Below are 20,246 nucleotides of genomic sequence, written 5' to 3'. Positions count from 1 at the left end.
CTTTGAATTTCTCCCAGATCTTTCAGATTTCTCCAATATTGAAACTAATGTTTGTGTTCATGAAACCTGAATGTTACTAGACAGTCTAAATACTGTCTGAAGGCAGGGGATATTAGAGAAAAAAGGGAACGTCAGAACTCTGAAATGAATTAGCCCACTTTCCAGATCATCTTTTCACCATTTTGTTCCTTAAACATTATCCAGGACTGCCATGTGCTCACCTTTAGTAGCTCAGGCTCTGTTTCGGATCACTTGGTTTTGCACCCTCAGTTGGCAACGGGGAACTTCATCATCAAAGCCGTGTGGTTACCTGGTTCACAGACCGAGTTAGCAATTGTCACTGCGGACTTTGTTAAGGTACAGTTACAGTTCTTTGTTGATATGGTTCTAGACTTTTTCTACTTTTAAATCTAGAATCATTATGTGCTAGCTTCTCCCAGAAGTTAAAAAATCAACTGGGTGCCATGAGTTGCACTTGTGGTACCAGCTGCTTGGAAGGCTGAGGCGGAGGATTACTTGAGGCTTAGTTCAAGGCTGCAGTGAGCTGTGATTATGCTACTCCACTCCAATCTGGGTGATAGAGCAAGACCCTGTCTCTAAAAATAATAGCCATATTTTGTCACCTTTTACTATGTTGCTGACTAGGAGCTTTCTGTCTTTAGGCAATAGGGAACTGATTCTGGTTCTACCCTCACTGTACCAAGTGCACACTTATTGCCATACTTGTTGCAGAATTTATTTATGTATGTCTGTCCCCTACTCATTCCTTGAAGGAGAGTGAAAGGTGTTCTGTTCATCTTTATAAGACCAGTGCCTGACACTCCATTTTTTATTGAATGGAAAATGAATGCCCGTTATTGGTCAGTTCTGGCTATTTGGATTCACTAAGATATTTGGGGGATGGGACTGAGATAGATTTCCCTTATTTAATTTTTCTTCCATCCTGCAGATTTATGACCTGTCTGTTGATGCCTTGAGTCCAACCTTCTACTTTCTCCTGCCAAGCTCAAAGATAAGAGATGTTACCTTCCTTTTCAATGAGGAGGGAAAGAACATCATTGTTATAATGTCTTCAGCTGGGTACATCTATACTCAGCTTATGGAAGAGGCCAGCAGTGCCCAGCAGGGACCCTTCTATGTCACTAATGTATTGGAAATCAATCATGAGGACCTGAAGGTTAGAGCACATGTTGCTATTTCCTTCTATTCCAGATTTAATTATTTAGCAACTCCTCTATTCTTTTCTCTTTGTTCTTTTATGACATTTTTCTGTGGACTTCATCTAACTGGGTCTTTTTTTCTTTTTCTTTGTTTTTCCTTCTAACTTTCTACCTAATAGCAAAATCTCTTATCCTTTAGGGCTAAACTAATTCAACTTCAAGTTCCATTTTTCTCAGGGTCTTTGTAAGATTTACCCACAGGGATCTCATGCTTAGAGTATGAGAGCACCTGATCATGATTGAAAACTAATAACCAGTATAACCTGGAAGTTGGTAGCCAAGGCAACATGAATTACTGCAAATATGTGTTTTTGTGCCAGCAGGACAGTAACAGCCAGGTGGCGGGCGGCGGTGTGTCTGTGTACTACTCCCACGTGTTGCAGATGTTGTTCTTCAGCTATTGTCAAGGCAAATCATTTGCAGCCACCATCAGCAGGACAACCCTGGAGGTGTTACAACTCTTCCCCATCAACATCAAAAGGTGGGAATGAACATTTAATGTTCACCTTCCACAATGTCCACATTCAATGATGGATCTCCACTCCCACTATCTGCTATCTGTTCTGAGTTTTGTGAAACTTAATTTTCTCCAGCCAACCTTTTTTTCTCCCTGCTAGATATCTTTAAAATCAAGAATCTGGGTTTGGCAGGTTGGGTTGTCTGCACAGTTTGTCCTCCACTGTGGAGACCCCAAGCCGTCAGAGGTAGTTTAGGGGTCCACTGTTACTTAGAAGGAAAACGTATAGTTAATGTTATAAATGTGATTTTAATGTGAGAAGGGAACCTAAATTTCTCTTAGACGCTCATTCTGCCATAATGCCCTTTAAGTTTTTCTCCTGGGGGAGACTTACTCTGTTAGCAAATAGAATGTATCAGTAATGGGGGCATGGTTGGATTTGGGGGAGGAAGAGACTTTCACCAAGTTTGCAGATAATAGAGGGGTGTGTAAGGTAGTGAGAGTTTCACTTAGGGAGGAGGAAGAAGAGGCTTAAGGTATCATCCCTTGTTTCTTATCTGCCATTGATGACCCATTGTAGCACTTTCTCTCAGGCCTTTCTTTGGGAATTACCTGGTTTGGGATGAAATAAAATGGATACCAGTTCACACTAACTCGATGTTTTTGGAGATCCTGACAGGACATTGGGTCATTGCCTTAGGCAGCTCCTGGCCCTCTAAAGTTGACAGCCTCTAGGCACATAGGGCCACCTGTTCTTCAGACATGGAACCTCACAGTGGAGATTTCAAAGGAGGACTGCCCTGCCGGAAGCACCATTGGGGTGTATGAGCGTGTGTGCATGGCTTGGAATAAAACTGACCTGTGGATAATCTGACTCCCTGGCCCAAGGATATTGCTTTGGAGTCACGTAGCCAGTTAGAGGATGGTTTTTAGGTCAAGAAAAGAACTATTGAATGGTGATTGACACTCTAACTGTGGCCAGTTTTGTTGTCTGCAGTTCCAATGGTGGCAGTAAGACTTCTCCTGCTCTTTGCCAGTGGTCTGAGGTGATGAACCACCCTGGCTTGGTGTGCTGTGTCCAGCAAACTACAGGGGTGCCGCTGGTAGTTATGGTGAAACCAGACACTTTTCTTATCCAGGAGATTAAGACTCTTCCTGCTAAAGCAAAGGTCAGTGCCAGATTTTCCCATTCATTACTTTGCTGTAAACCTGGTCTCTTTTTATATTTGTTTATTCATTTCACTTCCCCAGCTCTTTCAGTGGAGGCCCATAAAAGATTTTCAGTTCTTTTTCTCCTAGATGCCTTTTCTTTGCCACCCTTCTGTACAGCCCCTCAACTGACCGTGAAACCAGTTGCATCTCTGCCTCTTTTTCTGTGTGGATGCTGATCTGTAGGTGTGGGAACTACGACCCTCCTTTGTCCTCTCCTCCTAGATCCAAGACATGGTTGCCATTAGGCATATGGCCTGCAATGAGCAGCAGCGGACAACAATGATTCTGCTGTGTGAGGATGGCAGCCTGCGCATTTACATGGCCAACGTGGAGAACACCTCCTACTGGCTGCAGCCATCCCTGCAGCCCAGCAGTGTCATCAGCATCATGAAGCCTGTTCGAAAGCGCAAAACAGCTACAATCAGTAAGGCTCCTTAGATGACTTGTGGGGGAGTAGGAATGGTGGTCTTCTAGACGGTGACTCAGAATAGACTGTTGCAAATATCTGTGAAGAAATGGTGACTGTCCTACTTGCACATTTTGTAAAATTAGAGGTATGTGCTAGCTAATTTCCCAAAAGCAGAGTCACAGTTCTGAGTGGCAAGCACCCATTGGCTGCCTGTTTCAGGCCACCGGTTCTTTGGTGCCTAGTAACGAGTTATGTCCTGGACCTTATTTGAGAGATTGTTCTCTGTAGGTTTAGGGAGAATGACTTCTCTGAAGAATGGAACTGATTGAAGTATAGATCTCTTCAGTTGGTTAATTTCCCACTGAGTAGTGAAGAGCCCACCACAGGTCTCTGAGCTGGTGGTCTAGCACTTGACTGACTGAGGACTCTTCAGGAAAGTGAAAGCTTGAGTTTAGCAGTGAACGAATCCAGCTAAGCAAAGACCATTACAGGGATCATCACATTACCTTAAATTTGCTCTAGAGTACATTTCAAAAGAATTTTGGTTTATTCATTTACATTCTCCTATAAAGAAGTAGTTTCTATTGTTCATTTTAAATAACCCAGTTACGGGAGAGCCTGTTGTTATTAACTGTACACCCAGTACCAATGCCAGATTTCTTTGTATTGCTAGGACATGTCATAGTTAGGGATAACAACCATTGAAGAGCTAACCACATGTAGGCATTATGCTGATGCAAATGTTATAATCCAGAGTTTGTTTAGATTAGAGTGTGAGTGTGGGCTCTGTCTGGGAGGAGTCTTTACCAGCGGTGTCGGGTCAAAGGTAGGAGAGACTCTCTGACGATCTGGTATCATTCTCTGCAGCAACCCGCACGTCTAGCCAGGTGACTTTCCCCATTGACTTTTTTGAACACAACCAGCAGCTGACAGATGTGGAGTTTGGTGGTAATGACCTCCTGCAGGTCTATAATGCACAACAGATAAAACACCGGCTGAATTCCACCGGCATGTATGTGGCCAACACCAAGGTGAGAATGGCACTGAACTGGGATCAGTCCCTGGGTAAAAGGATTCATAAACAATATGGTTTGGGAATACATCTCCTTTTAGAATGCAACTGTGGAGTATATACTCGCAGTCACAACCCTCGGTTCTAGTTAAATGGTTCCTTAGAAAAATGGATATTCTCACTCACTTGGCAAAGGACTTGTACAGGTTGGGTTTCCACCAGTACCAGCAGGATTACTGTGTAGAGGACACCAAAGAGGTTGTTAATGCTGAGGAGAAGGAAGCCTGACATTGAAGAGAATCTGCTCTCTTTTCCTATTTTCCCATTCTTAGAAACAAGGAAGTCATTACCGGGGAGTTAAAAGGGTAAGATTTAATGAGCTTCACATGTTGAGACAATGTCAGAGAAGAAGGAGTCCTAGTTCAGACTTAAGAACTTCCGTTAGTTTCTTGATGTGTGCCTTGTCTCCCTACAGCCTGGAGGCTTCACCATTGAGATAAGTAACAACAATAGCACTATGGTGATGACAGGCATGCGGATCCAGATTGGGACTCAAGCAATAGAACGGGCCCCATCGTATATCGAGATCTTCGGCAGAACTATGCAGCTCAACCTGAGTCGTTCACGCTGGTTTGACTTCCCCTTCACCAGAGAAGAAGCCCTGCAGGCTGATAAGAAGCTGAACCTCTTCAGTGAGTCACCAACCCCTGGTGCAGACTCTGTCCTCATTGTGACTGCAAAATTGGGAGCCACTGGTCTGTGACTCTCCAATATTCTGGGATCTCTCCACTCTACTGGTTTTTCTGTCCTTTTGTCAGGAAACTTTGAGCTTCATTTGAAATATTAAAGAGGCAAGGTGACAGGAAAGGAGTACACTGGAGCATGGTAGCAGTAAAGATAGGGCTGCACTTCGTTAAGTATTCATTTCTATAGTGTTGTGTCTGCCTCACTAACGGGGCTACTTCTGTGTTTAGGCTGAGAGGAGGCAGATTGACATGAAATTGCAAGGCTTTCTTTTTTTTTTTTTTTTTTTTTTTTTTTTTTTTTTTTTTTTTTTTTTTTGAGACGGAGTCTCGCTCTGTCGCCCAGGCTGGAGTGCAGTGGCCGGATCTCAGCTCACTGCAAGCTCCGCCTCCCGGGTTCACGCCATTCTCCAGCCTCAGCCTCCCGAGTAGCTGGGACTACAGGCGCCCGCCACCTCGCCCGGCTAGTTTTTTTGTATTTCTTAATAGAGACGGGGTTTCACCGTGTTAGCCAGGATGGTCTCGATCTCCTGACCTCGTGATCCACCCGTCTCGGCCTCCCAAAGTGCTGGGATTACAGGCTTGAGCCACCGCGCCCGGCCGCAAGGCTTTCTTAAAGCACAGAGGAAGACCTCAGGTCCACGTGGCTGAGAGATGGTTAGCAATGGCTTGCTATGCCACTGAAAACTAAACCCTCAGAATACAAATCCTTGAGCCTTACTCAAGACTGCATTTCTCTGTCAATTATTGGCCACGATCTGATACTCTTTCTCCTAGATATAGTTGCTGTTAGTGAGAATGGTCATGATCTGTACTTTGAACAAAGAAAGTGTGTAGAGACACTTGGGAGTGAGGGGTAGGGGATACAATACTCTGAAGCAGAAGAGGACCCTTACAGTGATGATTAGGGACTCTTCTGAGTAGGAGACGTAATTGACTTTCGGTCCCTGGAACTTTCTCCACATGTATTCAGCATCTATACACAATTAAAGTGCTGTGAATATCTCAGAAGATAAAGTTTCTCTATGTCTGTAAAATTGGTGTGATTTACTTCTTTGCTCCAACTGTTCTGGTCTTTGATTTGGAGGGGTGGCTCTTTAGAGAATGTGCTTCCTAAAGTCCTCTCTTGCTTATTGCAGTTGGGGCCTCGGTGGATCCAGCAGGTGTCACCATGATAGATGCTGTAAAAATTTATGGCAAGACTAAGGAGCAGTTTGGCTGGCCTGATGAGCCCCCAGAAGAATTCCCTTCTGCCTCTGTCAGCAACATCTGCCCTTCAAATCTGAACCAGAGCAACGGCACTGGAGATGGCGATTCAGCTGCCCCCACTACGACCAGTGGAACTGTCCTGGAGAGGTACCAGTGCTGGCAGGGGGTGGCTTCAGTTTTTACATCTTCCACTCACTGCAGAACCTTCCTGTGTCTTGAGAGAGCCAGCTTCTAGTAACCATCTCAAGGCTAGCCTGGGATTTTTTCAAGTTTTCATACAACTCGCCCATATTCAGTGTCTCTTTAGTGTGCAGACAAAGCCTGAAAAATGTGCTCAGAGTCATGTGACACCAGAGTCTCTCCCTGGGCAGAAGTTCTGTCCCTTCTCTTAATGCTCAGGTACCCTTTAGAGTAGCCAGAGGCCACAGGCTAGATGATGCTTAAGCCAGTATTCTAGATTAGGATACAGGCTTGCTGAAATGATAGGAAAACATCCTCCCTTCCATTCTGAGCTCATCATCTTTTCATCATCTTTCTCTGCAGTAGCTACTTCTGTGGTAATAACATTGCCAGCAAAGAGGCTGTCTGCTGCCTCTTGTAGCAGAGTCCAGAGTTTCCTTAAGTCTCCCTACAGTGGCATTCTTAAGCATTGTGCTTGGCTTCTTTGTGCTAGGTAGCTGCTGGTTTGCCATGGTAGATGAAATACCATAATTCATGATGTAAGATTTTGAGTTTCTTACATTGTAAGTCACAAGAATAGCCTTGCTTGGAATCACTGCCTCCCACCAGCAGCCTCCTCCCTCCCTTCCTTTCTCTTTCTTTTTCCCCGATACCCTATCCATACATGGTTGCTTAGGATGTGTTTCCAGGTTTCTCTGAGCTTCACATTTTTTTCCTTTTTTTTTTCTTTGCTTCTCCCCCAAGTTCTGAAACTGAGTCCCTAACCAAGCTGGACCGGTTAGTATGCCCTCTTTCTTTTCTCTGCACGAGTGAGTGTGTGTCAGAGAGCAGTGTAACCAATGGTGTGGCTTTGCATTGATTCTGCTTCTGTTGAAGAGTCCTCCTGCTTCTTTCTGTTCTGGTCATTGCATGGCTACAGAGCTGTCCCTGTGTAAAAATGGAGTACATGGAGGATCGTAAGTGCACTCTTGATGTTGGCCATGTCAGACACTCTCTCAACTCTCTCTTCCTTACCCTAGTCCTCTCTGCTCCCTTTCTAAGTGGATGAAAAGGGGGTTCGGGGTAGAGGGATTAGCAGCAAAGTCCTACCATCTGATAACCCACTAGAGAGCTCGTTCTATCCAAATTTATTTTATGCCTCAGGTTCCTCTTCCCTAGTTCTTTATTGCCTTCCTCTACCCCTTAACCCTTTTCTTTCCAGTTACCTTCTGAATACTTTTCTTTCTCTGTCCAGAGCTTCAGCTGTCAGGATGTTGTTCTTTTTACTATGCCACATTAAATTGAAAGGAGTAAACCCTGGGGAGCATGTTACTTGGTACCCTTTAATAGTAGTAGTTGGGTTTCCTATTCCTTTCCTAAGGGGAAATCGCTCAGTTTTCTAAAGATGCTTTGTATTTACCCCTTGAATGTTGGCAATTGGCATGCACCTAAAAAATAGTTTGTTCTCTCCCCTATACTTAGGGACTCATAGGAAATGCCTTTGTGCATATATAACTTTAAACTTTCCAATATAAGAAGATGGTTTTTACCTTTCCCTTTGTGTATCCTTTTGCCCACTGATCTCTGGGCACCTGAGCTTCGGGTCCCATTGCATCAAGACTGTTAAGCCCATCTCAGTGATCCCTGCCACAGGCAGCTGAAGGAAGCACATTTATCCTCTTTGAGGAAGAAAAGCCCCGTCTTTGAGTTACGGATTATGAACATGGCCTCAGGTTGATCTCCGAGCAGGAGCCAGGTTTCTCCTGGCCTGTAACATAGGAAACGATATGCATGGTGCCTGTGGCAGGTCTTATTGTGCTTTGATTTTGTATTTGGCATTCATTAGCTGTCCCCAAGGTCCTCATGACTATAGTTTGCTTAGGCTAAAGCGCAAGGCGGAGAGAACGGTGTTGTACTCAAGCCAGGTTTTCTGTCTCCCCAGGCTGGTTGTGAGTTCTTTAGAAGCCCTGGAAAGCTGCTTTGCCGTTGGCCCAATCATCGAGAAGGCAAGTCACTTTTTCAAAGCACATGGAAGCTTTCTGAAGAGGCAGGAAGTCAGTGGAGTTGTCTGAGGCCCTGAGGCCTCGCAGCTAAAGAACATTTATAGTAGCATAATCTTGATTTGCTAAGAAGCTCCAGAGAAGTCTTCAGCTTAAGGCCTCATGTCCTACTTTTAGGGCCCATAGTGAGCATGTGTCATAGAATAGGATGCGTGTTGGTACAAGAACACTGTTCTGGGAATCATGAGCTTGGATTCCATTTCTTCATCTGGTAGGAAGGAGGATTATAATTTCTGAATTTTTTTTTTTCTCTTTGCAGTCCATGGAGCATAACCTAGCCCTGGTGGCCTAGAAGGAAGGAAGGGCAGGCAGAGTGTAGATAGTTCATTCTGCCTCGAGTTGGTGGGGTTAGTGATAACCTTGCTGTCTTTTGCCTCAGGAGAGAAACAAGAATGCCGCTCAGGAGCTGGCCACTTTGCTGTTGTCCCTGCCAGCACCTGCCAGCGTCCAGCAGCAGTCCAAGAGCCTTCTGGCCAGCCTGCACACCAGCCGCTCGGCCTACCACAGCCACAAGGTAACTGTTCTCTCTCATGGATGCCTGTGTGGGAAAGGAAATTGCAGTGCTGACAGGGAATCAAATAAGTTAGCTTTTCATTGTAAAGCAGCAGCACAGCAAAGTAAGGTAGAGAGAGGATAGCATTCAGATTAGACCTACATTTTACAGAGTTTGTCCTGAGAAATTCTCAAGTGCCACTCAAAACTGAGGATAAGCCAGTGACTGGGCCCCTGGTTTGTACTTATTTTTCTGTCACTCTAACAGGATCAACAAGACTTAAGAAAGAGAGGGAGGGACATTGAGTGTGGGTGGCCTTCTCACTGGAAAAGGGTGAGGTGAGGGAGTCCCTCAGGAGACAGACTGCTAGTGTTTTCCCTCCCTCAGCTGTGGCGTAACACGAGAGGTGCACTGTCCTTGTTGGTGAGACAAGTGTTGCATAGTTGTTGGAGTGCCTCTGATGGCAAAATCTGGGGAAAGAGGGTGTCACTTATAAAAGAAAGGCATTGCCAAAGGAGACAAATTGGGCCGATTTCTGTAGATGGAAAAGATGACAGTTCAGACCCCTGAGGAAGAAAGGCTCTGAGAGGAACCATCAACCCAGAGCTTTGGTTAGCTTCTGTGCCTCCAACCCAGGGAACTGAAAAATGTGAGTTTAACCTGCTGAGCCTCTCGAGGAAAGGCAATTTTGGAAACACTGTCCTTGGGTAATATGAATTTGCTAGGAAATGGCTCTTCTGTTGTAGGAGAAAGAAATCCAGCAGTTCTGGAGACTGAGTAGATTTGAATTTTCCCATCATACTTTGATACTGCAGGGTTTTTAATTTTTTAATAACATTAATAATTTATGTATTAAGAAACTTAACTATATGGGGCTGTTTTGAAGATTTGTTGTAGGTGATTGGTGTTCATTGGCCTGTTCTCTTGAGAGGAGGTAATAATCCTGGTGATCTGCCAGCTTTTCTCTCCTCTTTGCTTTTGTACCCAGCTCTTGCTTATGGCTGACCCTCTGTGCCCCTGTTGTTTTATAGGATCAGGCCTTGCTGAGCAAAGCTGTACAGTGTCTCAACACATCCAGCAAAGAAGGCAAGGATTTGGACCCCGAGGTGTTCCAGAGGCTGGTGATCACAGCTCGCTCCATTGCCATCATGCGCCCCAACAACCTTGTCCACTTTACGGAGTCAAAGCTGCCCCAGATGGAAACAGGTGAACTTGGCCCCTATGGCCGTGGTCCTGAGATCTGCTTCATATGCCTATTTACCCTCTCATCCTTACTGTTCTTACTGGCCTCTGACTGACTGCATGCTCAGAGACAAGGATTTTGCTTCTTGGTCTTTATACCTTGTAGGGCCTTTTGACGTTGAGATTGTACCATTTTAAACACATTCTTTTTCCAGTGCTTATCCTTTTGATTATCCTTGAATTTATTTAGTGTTATAGACATCAGATATAATCTGTCTCTGAAGTTACTACCTCTTAGGAGCTTCAGGGGAAAGCTAAGCTTGGTTGGGCCCTGGTTGCTTTGAAGCATCTGTGGCATATCTTTCACTTTCATGCTGTTCTTTTGCCAGTGCTATTATTAATATGTGTAGCAGCTTTCTCAGTGCTTAGTGCTGTTTCCTCATCCCCTTTTCTGTTGGCTGGGTAGCAAACCTGTTTTGTCATTGTCAAATTGAGCTGATTGCTGCCTTTACAATTCTCTGTTATTTACATGCTCCATCATCATCCTGTTCCTCCTTTTAATACTAGAATCCCAGAATTATTCTAGAGAAATCTCTAGAATGTTCATATGTTCCTCTAGGTTTTAGAAGTTGAACAGTTGGAACTGAGATCTTTGAATCTGCTGTAAACATCCTAAATGCTCCCCCTTCTACTTAATTCTAACATACAATGTTTTCTGCGATATTCCTTTCCCAGACTGTTTTTTTCCTAGATGTGCCTGCTGGAGTCTAGGGATAGTTGGCATATTGATTGGGCCCCCACTTGAAACTCCCTCCCCAGGCAAGCTTCCTTGACCTGAGTTAACCTTAAAACAAATTAAATTCCACCTCAGATTTACCATCGTTGATAATTTTCTTTCTCCTGCTTAGAAGGAATGGATGAGGGGAAAGAACCACAGAAGCAGTTGGAAGGAGATTGCTGTAGTTTCATCACCCAGCTTGTGAACCACTTCTGGAAACTCCATGCATCTAAACCCAAGAATGCCTTCTTGGCACCTGCCTGCCTTCCAGGTATGTTAAAAGGGATATTTGAATCTTGGTAATGAAGCCTGATGTAAGTTCTGTCTTTGAACAGCCATGACCATTAGCCATTAGCCTTCATTCTCCATAATCCATTTCTTCCAGAATTCATAATTGAGAAGTAGAAGTCTGTGAGATAAATGCAATGTTCCTGAGGAATTTAGCAGTGTGGCAGAGTGGGATTTTCTTGTACCATATCTTTTCACTGGGGTTGAATATTTTACATAAAGAGGCACTGTGTGTGTGTGTGTGTGTGTGTGTGTGTGTGTGTGTGTGTCTGTGTGTCTCCTCACTGGTTTATCATTGTTTTAAAAAATCTTTGATAACTTGGCTTAAAGCCAGCTCAAAAGGCAAAAGTATCTTGAGGACTATTATATTTCTTTTGGTCTCTAACTTCTTATACCATTGAAAATTCAGATTGAAGGGTAAGGGTCTGAATAGCAATATAGAAAAGTAGGATGATCCTGGTGCTCATTCATGTTTGGAGGACACTTGGGTGGGTGAACCTAAAAGGCATGTCAAGGTCATGTTTTGTCATCACCTGAGGTTGGAGGATATTAGGGGACATTTAGTATCTGCCTTCCTCTTCATATTTCCTTGCCTTGTCTTTTGATATCCAGAGAGAGTGGACAGCTACTTATTTCTGTGACTCAAGATATCTGGAAAGGCTTTTGAGGACAATTTGGGAGATTAGGAAACTGTTAATGAAACAAATCACAAATAATACTGACAGGCTACTGTGTGTGAGTGAGTGTGTGTGTGTGTTTGTCATTTTGTTTGCATGACCTTTTATGCGGAGATAAAAAGCTACACTTTTGTCTCAGACTCTCAAGTAGTTAGAGCTTTTTGCTCCAGATTTTCAAATAATGTTTGTGTCTCCTTTAGGCCTAACTCATATTGAAGCTACTGTCAATGCTCTGGTGGACATCATCCATGGCTACTGCACCTGTGAGCTGGATTGTATTAACACAGCATCCAAGATCTACATGCAGATGCTCTTGTGTCCTGTACGTAGCATTACAATCCCAGAGAGCTCTCAGCAGCCAGGGAATGTCTGGAAAATTGTTTTTAGCTTGCTTGCTAAACTAATGAAATAAAATAGATTTAAAGGAAGCTGAAGGGATGAAGTTTCGAATATCAGTAAAAGCTTTAAGATCTTACTCCATGGAAGAGAAAGATTTGCAAAGGGGATGGGCTTAGTCTCTCTTGTTCAGTGCTGAATCACCAGGGATTGGCCTGCTGCTTGCTGCATAGTAAGTGCTAGGTAACTCAGTGAATTGTGACTTAAATGAGGCATGAATGAAAGTAGTACATCAAGATTTCTATTTCCAGTGACCCTTTCACAGAAGCTTAGTGTTAAAACTACTGATTTTAGCACAGAGCTAAGATGCGCACTGGGGGCCTGATCATCTGATAAAAAGCCAAAGCCATTTGTAAGGGGCCAAAATGGCCTCAGGAGCGAATGACCTGCCAGTCTATCCCCAGGAACTGAGAGACAGGAAGTTAGTGAATGGCTCTTTTATGTGTGCCAGGTCAGGAACGGGGGATTAACTTAACCTGCTGATGTGCCTGCTGTCCGCTGGGTTGCAGGTGAGAGTAGAGAGGTATCCACATGTGTGGGAGTGAGTGACCAAGAAAGGAAAGTGTTTTATAGAGAGTTTCATGAATAATACGAGACCAAAGCGTGACAGTTTCCTTTTAAACCTCAGGATCCTGCTGTGAGCTTCTCTTGTAAACAAGCTCTAATTCGAGTCCTAAGGCCCAGGAACAAACGGAGACATGTGACTTTACCCTCCTCCCCTCGAAGCAACACTCCAATGGGTAATGTGAGGTCTGGGTTTAGGCTCAAGCCTGTATTTGGGAGGAGGGGAGAGAGGGAGGTACAGTAGCATTAGACATGCTGCGCATGTTGACCAAGGTCCTGGAGACTTTTGTTTATGTATCTACCTTTTTTCTAATGCTACCTCACCCCATAAAGAATTTAAGGTGGCACATCAAAATGTATATGGTAAGTAGAATAAAAATAACGATGAGAGGCCATGGCTCACCTAACAACCATGTAGGACCTTGTGAGGTGGCTGAAAGTTTCCTAAGAGCCATAGCAAAAATAAAAGCACAGTGACCAAAGACAAAACAAAAATGTAACTTTTCTTGCGATAGAAGCTCTTCATTAAATGTCCATTTTGTTGCCAAAGGGGCAGAATCCTTAGTGGACTTACCTACAATAAGTTGGATAGCAAATTTCACAGGAGTTTCCCTCATGATACACTTGGACACAGTCAAGGGCATAACATTTTACGATTCAGTAAAGGCAATTCTAAAAGGTGTCTGAATAACAGAATTATATAATTCTGGTTACTTGGCTTGATTTAGAAGTAAATTTCAAATGAAAGTCACTATGTACCTTTACATTTTCTTTTCTTTTCTTTTTTTTTTTTTGAGACAGAGTCTCACTGTATCATCCAGGCTAGAGTGCTAGAGTACAATGGTACAATCTCGGCTCACTGCAATCTGTGCCTCCCAAGTAGCTGGGATTACAGGCGTGTGCCACCACACCCAGCTAATTTTTGTATTTTTAGTAGGGACGGAGTTTCACCATGTTGGCTTAGCTGGTCTCGAACTCCTGACCTCAAGTGATCCACCCGCCTCGGCCTCCCAAAGTGTTAGGATTATAGGCGTGAGCCACTGCCCAGCCGTACTTTTAAGTTTTCTAATAGCAATATTATAAAGAGTAAAACGTAAAATTGATTTACTAATTATTTAATCCAGTATATCAAATATGTTATTTCAACATATATTGTCAATATACAAAATTTATTAGTGAAATATTTTGCCTGTTTTGGTACCATTTTGGGAATCCAGAATGTATTTTACACTAGTGGCACATCTCTTTGTAGACAGCCATGTTTTAAGTGCTCAGTAGCCACATGTGGCTGGTGGACAGTGCATGTCTAGAGGAATGTACACAACTTTGTGACTTTCAGACAGTCTTCCTTGCATATCATTTATCTTGTCTAAGTTTGTGGCTCTTTTCTCTAGCAAGAACCTAGAGTGGAGATAGTTTATGTTTCTAAGGGACATATTTACATGCTTTAGCAATCCATTGAGTGGAAGATGAGGTCTCTATCCTCTTCTGACAATTAGGAGTCTCACCTGGACATCTTCCTTATTAGAAGGCCTTCTCACCTTCACACAAAAGCTGGCACAGGCAGGACCTGCAGTGGTATCCTTGGTTTCCAGTCAGTGGTTTTACACTTCAGTTCTGGTTCTTTTCATAATACTTACATAGTGTGAAAATCTCACTGACCTAGTTGTTTTAGAAAAAAGTAGTGAAACAAATTCTAATCTGTCATGACAGACAAAAGGTAAAGATCCCAATCATATGATTTTTCCTGTCTTATCCAAGGTCTCCTGAGAGTCAGTGGGCACTTGAGGGGCCTCCTGGTTTTAGATCTCTCGGCTTTATGGAAATCCCTTTGGAATCCAAGGTTGTTTCCTTCACTAGCTGGAAAACGTTTTATTTTTGTGGGGGGCAAGCTGTCGCAGCCGCCTCCATCTTCCCAGATGCTATAGGTCCAAGAAGTAAGAGAACAAGGCCGGGCATAGCACCCTGGAGTTCTCCCACTAAAGCCCAGGGTGCTAGCTGGTAGCTTGGCCAGGCTTTTTGTTGCCACGTGACTTACCGCACCATGTGCCAAGGGAAGAAAGCAAGCACCTTCAGGTGACTGGGGTTTCTTTGACTCAGGAGACAAGGATGATGATGACGATGATGATGCAGATGAGAAAATGCAGTCATCAGGGATCCCGAATGGTGGTCACATCCGTCAGGAAAGCCAGGAACAGAGTGAGGTGGACCATGGAGATTTTGAGATGGTGGTGAGTCTCTGGCAGCAGGAGAAGGGGAGGAGGAGCTTCAAAACTCTCCTCTAGCTCTTATTCAGTGGACTTCCAAAAGTTACCATTTACCATGGGACACTGACAGAGCTTTCTCTCTGCAGTCTGAGTCGATGGTCCTGGAGACAGCTGAAAATGTCAACAATGGCAACCCCTCTCCCCTGGAGGCCCTGCTGGCAGGCGCAGAGGGCTTCCCCCCCATGCTGGACATCCCGCCTGATGCAGATGACGAGACCATGGTTGAACTAGCCATTGCCCTGAGCCTGCAGCAGGACCAACAAGGTAGAAGGCCATGCCAGGAACAAAGCAGCCCATTGGCCTTGCGCAGGAAAAGAGGGTTTGGCAGTTACTGATATCCAGCTGACTTAGCTTGTCCCCAGATTTGGGGAGAGGTTGATCTGGGTGAGAGCTGTTCAGAGATACAGGTGGAGAGTGAGAGGGCTGTGGTGGGAATTTCAGTCTGAGCGCCAATCTCATAGTTTCTGCCAGTTTGGGTTATTTCCTCTAGAATCTTAGATTCCTCCAGCCTGTGTCCTGCCTGAGCTGAAGGAAGCATTCCACCATCTCTGTAACTGAACTTGGTGGGTGGACAGCAGTGGCTGTTGGCTAACTTCCTCTAGGCCAGAGGGGGTCACATGCTGGTGTTTGGAGACTCTTGAGGGCAGCACGTGGCCAAAGCAGCACTGTGGATGGGACCTGGAGGGGATGTTGTGCTCACTCTCCACTTGTTTCCCAGGCAGCAGCAGCAGTGCCCTGGGCCTGCAGAGCCTGGGACTGTCCGGCCAGGCACCCAGCTCTTCCTCTCTGGACGCAGGAACCCTCTCTGACACCACAGCATCAGGTAACTGTCCACAGCAAGGAGCACGGCTCAGGGCCCCAGGACCCTCAGGCCTTGTCTCCACTGCTGTGAGAGTGTAATGGGCAGCTGCTTTGACAGGCCATTCTGGACTTCCTGCTTCTGCCTTGGCTTTAGAAAGATGGGTGTGGAGGGTGTAGTGCTGTGGCTCGGCCCTGCTGCGCACAGCTCCGCTTCCTCACACTTTGCATGCTGCCTGGCTTCAGCTACTTCCCCATGGAAAAGCCGAGAGAGCGGCATGCAGGCTGATCAGCTACAGGGCTTCCACTTCAGCTTCCAGCGTTCTTTGTCAGAGCTCTAACAATTTAGACAGCATTAAAAGAGAGACAAGAAATAGAACTCATACTTTTTACTTTTTTTATCTTCATTTGCAAATGAAAGGAGAGCTACAAGGAGCTAGATGGTACTTCAGAATTCTTGGTCCGTGTGACCAACCATCAGGGATCTATGAGCTTGAGAGAGAGGGTTTTTGTGGACAATTGAAATCTATAGGAAATCTCCAGAACTCATCTGCTCTTTATTTTCAATCTTTTCCCTAATCTGATTAAAAAAAAATGTTTCCTGAATAGAGAGTTGGACCAAATGGAGATACCTGGTCAACCCCTGAGTCATTTAAGGGTTGATTTATAGTTTTTGAGACTGATGCTTCCTTGTGGTTTTTTTTTTTTTTCTTTTCTTTTGGAAGTTTTAGCCTGGGTAGATAAGAAAGGGAGAGAGCGGCTGGCCCCACCTGCTGCCATGGCTTGTTGCTTTTCTCAGGTCTCTTTAGTTGCTGCCATTTCAGGCTCTGAGGTTGCTGTTGTGTTGTGCCAGTCGTGTTCCCGCTGTGCTCTGTGGCTGTCCTGGCTTTCCTCCCCCATGTATCTCATCCAGCATTTTCCTCCTGTCTCAGCTCAGCCCTGATCCTGGATGCTGTGGCTGTCTCTGGGGAATTTCCTTGCTTCATTATTAGCATCTGATGAGGATGATTAGGAGATGTGAAATTTCCCCATGAGCTCCCCTTTGGACCACTTGCTAAAAAAAAACAAAACCGGGTTGATTCAAGAGCTCATGCTAAGTGACTTCCTAACATAAGCAAAAATTGACTGATTTCAAAACAAATCTCATTAAAATTCAGAGTTCTATGCTTTGAATGGTAATGGCTAGTTTCAGATCTCTCAGCAGGTGTCAGTAACACCTAAACAATGGTAACCATGAAGCATTTTAGCTAGAAAACTCAGCGTCCATGTCACAGATTCTTACTGAACTTGCACTGTAATGTAAACAGCGAAGGAAATGCCCAGTGAACTGGGTTTTCTTCACTCCTGTCTAAGTACTGTTTGCAATGCACCGTGTATAGTGTTTGTTTCTGTTAGCGATTAACCAGCAAAGCAAATCTTTCCCTTTTTTTCTTTGACGACAGGATATATAAACTGCATTGTGTCCTGTGCACTATGTGGTTTGATGCTTTCATCCCAAGGAGGGCTTTTTTTTTTTTTTTAAATTTTTTTATTTTTTAACCTGTAACAGCTCTCGTTACTCTCTCAGCTCCAGCCTCAGACGACGAGGGCAGCACAGCAGCAACAGATGGTTCTACCCTTCGGACCTCTCCTGCTGACCACGGTGGTAGTGTGGGCTCAGAGAGCGGGGGCAGTGCAGTGGACTCAGTGGCTGGCGAGCACAGTGGTAATGTGCCATGGAGGGGGGTCCTGTCTCCTTGGGCAGAGGGTGGGGACAAAACAGGAATCTCTGCTTGGGTCCTGGGGTTGGTTTTTGCAAAGAAAAGTTATAGAGACTCATTGAAAGTCTTGTGGACTCTCTGAAAGTCTTATGGATTCATTTGGCCTCAACTTTCGAGTTTCAAATGTTCAGTGGCTTAAGCTCAGGGGGTTAGTATTGAAATATTTTACAGATATTTACTAATTATCTGTTAGTGGAAAAAAAGCATTGACATGCATAATTCTTTTTTTTTTTTTTTCCTCTCTGAAACTGTGATGATGTGCATAATTCTAAGTCATGATTAGCCTAAAACAGTTATGGTGTCACCTTGAAACCCGTTATCCTATGGTTTCTGCTCCTTATTTATTTGGGAGAGGGTTTTTTTATGCGATCTTATTGTTAATGATCTGATGTGTTCACATAGCATACCATCCCCACAGTCTACTAGCTGATGAGGTGGGACTCTAGGAGGAGGGAACATGACAGCCATTTTGGTTTGACCTTCCATATCAGTCCGTGGGTAGCAATCAGATACAATTTTTACAGAGGAGATTAAGAGCAGCTGATAATTTATAGATTCCCATGTCAGTGTATGTTTCCTCTGAAGTACGAGATAGAAATGTATTAGCATCTGAGATTAAGATTATTCTTATAGGTGGGTCTTATGTACTGGGGAAGGGTTAATGGCTACTGTGAGAGTGATTTAACACAGTGCTGTGGGGTCTTACTTAGCTTTACGTATAAGAAAAAAATGCTACCAGTTGCTGTCTAATGCTACCCGTTATTATCTATTGGCTACTGCTTTAGAATGCACTGGGTTCCTTCATGCTTTGGGAGTTGATTTGTGCTTTTTAAACTATTTCCCTCTAGTGTCTGGCCGGAGCAGTGCTTATGGCGATGCTACAGCTGAGGGGCATCCGGCTGGACCAGGAAGTGTCAGCTCAAGCACTGGAGCCATCAGCACCACCACTGGGCACCAGGAGGGAGATGGCTCCGAGGGAGAAGGAGAAGGAGAAGCTGAAGGAGATGTCCACACTAGCAACAGGTCAAAACCTAGTCCTCCACAGTTAAGAGACTTGCCTATCTGAGACTATTTCAGGAATAGTAGGACTGATCAGTTGTAGGAGGTAGAGTGGTGATAACAGTATATTTATTTTGAAATATTAAGGTGTAAACTTCTGAAACAGTTTGAAATCTTAGGAAGTGCTCTAGGTCTGTCTTTGTCTTAGAATTATATTAAATCAGTTACAGAGAGAATAGGAAGTGGTCTTTCTCTTAAGGCTCCTCTGAATATCTTAGTGACTGTAAAGTGATTGTCATAAAAACATGTCTTCCTTACTCAAATTTTTCCAGTTTCATCAATATCCATACACTCAATGTACGGCATCCTCTTTACAAATGGCACCGCTGGAGGCTCAACATTTAGGTATACGTATTAGGTGTCCTAGAAGTGCTCCTTGTTCAGCATGTTCATAAGGTGAAGGAGAAATAAGACATAGCAAATACATGCTTATGGCTAGAAATACCAGTGGTGAAGCATTTTGAAACTGAAAGTGATCTATAAAATCCTAATCCATTTTTGTGGTGGAGTTTGGTGCTAGATTGGTGAAGTGAATGTATTCTTATCCCAGAGGTAACTAGAGAAATAGAAGACAAACCTGAAAAATAAGACTCAAGATATAATGTTTGTTGAATTTGTTGAGGCCAGTAGTTGTTACATTAGTGCAAAAATAAGTAAGTCAGAATTTTTTTTTTTTTTTTTTTTGAGACAGGATCCTCCCTCTTGTCACCCTGGCTGGAGTGCAGTGGTGTGAACACAGCTCACTGCAGCCTCAACCTCCCAGGCTCAGGTGATCCTCCTACCTCAGCCTCCCGAGTAGCTGGGACTACAGGTGTGCGGTACCACACCTGGCCAATTTTTGTATTTTTTGTAGAGATGATGTTTTGCCGTGTTGCCCAGGCTGATCTGGAACTCCTGAGCTCAAGTGATCCGCTCATCACCTCCGGAAGTGCTGGGATTACGGGTGTGAGCCCCTGTGCCTGGCCCAGAATTTTGAACTAACTGATTTCTATCAGGGAAAAAATATGGTGCCTGATGCAGTCAGGCATCAGAGACATTTAAAGGGGGCATCAAAGAGTGCCTTCCACATTCTCTATATCCTACTGCTTGAATGTAAGCCGTTTACTTCTCTGGATGAATTTCTCTGGTTCTGTTAATAGATATTTTGATAGAGTTTTTTTTTTTTTTTTTTTTTTTTGAGACGGAGTCTCGCTCTGTCACCCAGGCTGGAGTGCAGTGGCCGGATCTCAGCTCACTGCAAGCTCCGCCTCCCAGGTTCACGCCATTCTCCGGCCTCAGCCTCCTGACTAGCTGGAACTACAGGCGCCCGCCACCTCGCCCGGCTAGTTTTTTGTATTTCTTAATAGAGACGGGGTTTCACCGTGTTTGCCAGGATGGTCTCGATCTCCTGACCTCGTGATCCGCCCGTCTCGGCCTCCCAAAGTGCTGGGATTACAGGCTTGAGCCACCGCGCCCGGCCTTGATAGAGTTTTTAAAAAATCTCCTAATATTTTTCTTAATGTG

General features: G+C 44.3%; 1 protein-coding gene across 1 annotated transcript in view; it reads left to right on the top strand.

Moving 5' to 3' along the window:
* Positions 1 to 20,246, top strand: part of UBR4 (ubiquitin protein ligase E3 component n-recognin 4) — a 139,110-nt gene that overhangs the window by 54,605 nt on the left and 64,259 nt on the right. Inside the window, exons 42-60 of the mRNA XM_025381474.1 lie at positions 205 to 357; positions 950 to 1,177; positions 1,544 to 1,701; positions 2,675 to 2,846; positions 3,112 to 3,313; positions 4,166 to 4,329; positions 4,786 to 5,002; positions 6,193 to 6,409; positions 8,364 to 8,427; positions 8,861 to 8,995; positions 10,006 to 10,180; positions 11,065 to 11,205; positions 12,100 to 12,221; positions 12,924 to 13,035; positions 14,960 to 15,090; positions 15,213 to 15,390; positions 15,845 to 15,949; positions 17,492 to 17,629; positions 18,533 to 18,707. Of these exons, the coding sequence (XP_025237259.1) occupies positions 205 to 357; positions 950 to 1,177; positions 1,544 to 1,701; positions 2,675 to 2,846; positions 3,112 to 3,313; positions 4,166 to 4,329; positions 4,786 to 5,002; positions 6,193 to 6,409; positions 8,364 to 8,427; positions 8,861 to 8,995; positions 10,006 to 10,180; positions 11,065 to 11,205; positions 12,100 to 12,221; positions 12,924 to 13,035; positions 14,960 to 15,090; positions 15,213 to 15,390; positions 15,845 to 15,949; positions 17,492 to 17,629; positions 18,533 to 18,707 (2,987 nt within the window). The remainder of the gene's footprint in view (positions 1 to 204; positions 358 to 949; positions 1,178 to 1,543; positions 1,702 to 2,674; positions 2,847 to 3,111; positions 3,314 to 4,165; positions 4,330 to 4,785; positions 5,003 to 6,192; positions 6,410 to 8,363; positions 8,428 to 8,860; positions 8,996 to 10,005; positions 10,181 to 11,064; positions 11,206 to 12,099; positions 12,222 to 12,923; positions 13,036 to 14,959; positions 15,091 to 15,212; positions 15,391 to 15,844; positions 15,950 to 17,491; positions 17,630 to 18,532; positions 18,708 to 20,246) is intronic.

This window comes from Theropithecus gelada, chromosome 1, assembly GCF_003255815.1.
Source record: "Theropithecus gelada isolate Dixy chromosome 1, Tgel_1.0, whole genome shotgun sequence".
In the NCBI taxonomy this organism is placed as follows: Eukaryota; Metazoa; Chordata; class Mammalia; order Primates; family Cercopithecidae; genus Theropithecus; species Theropithecus gelada.
This window is presented reverse-complemented; position numbering and strand designations above follow the sequence as displayed.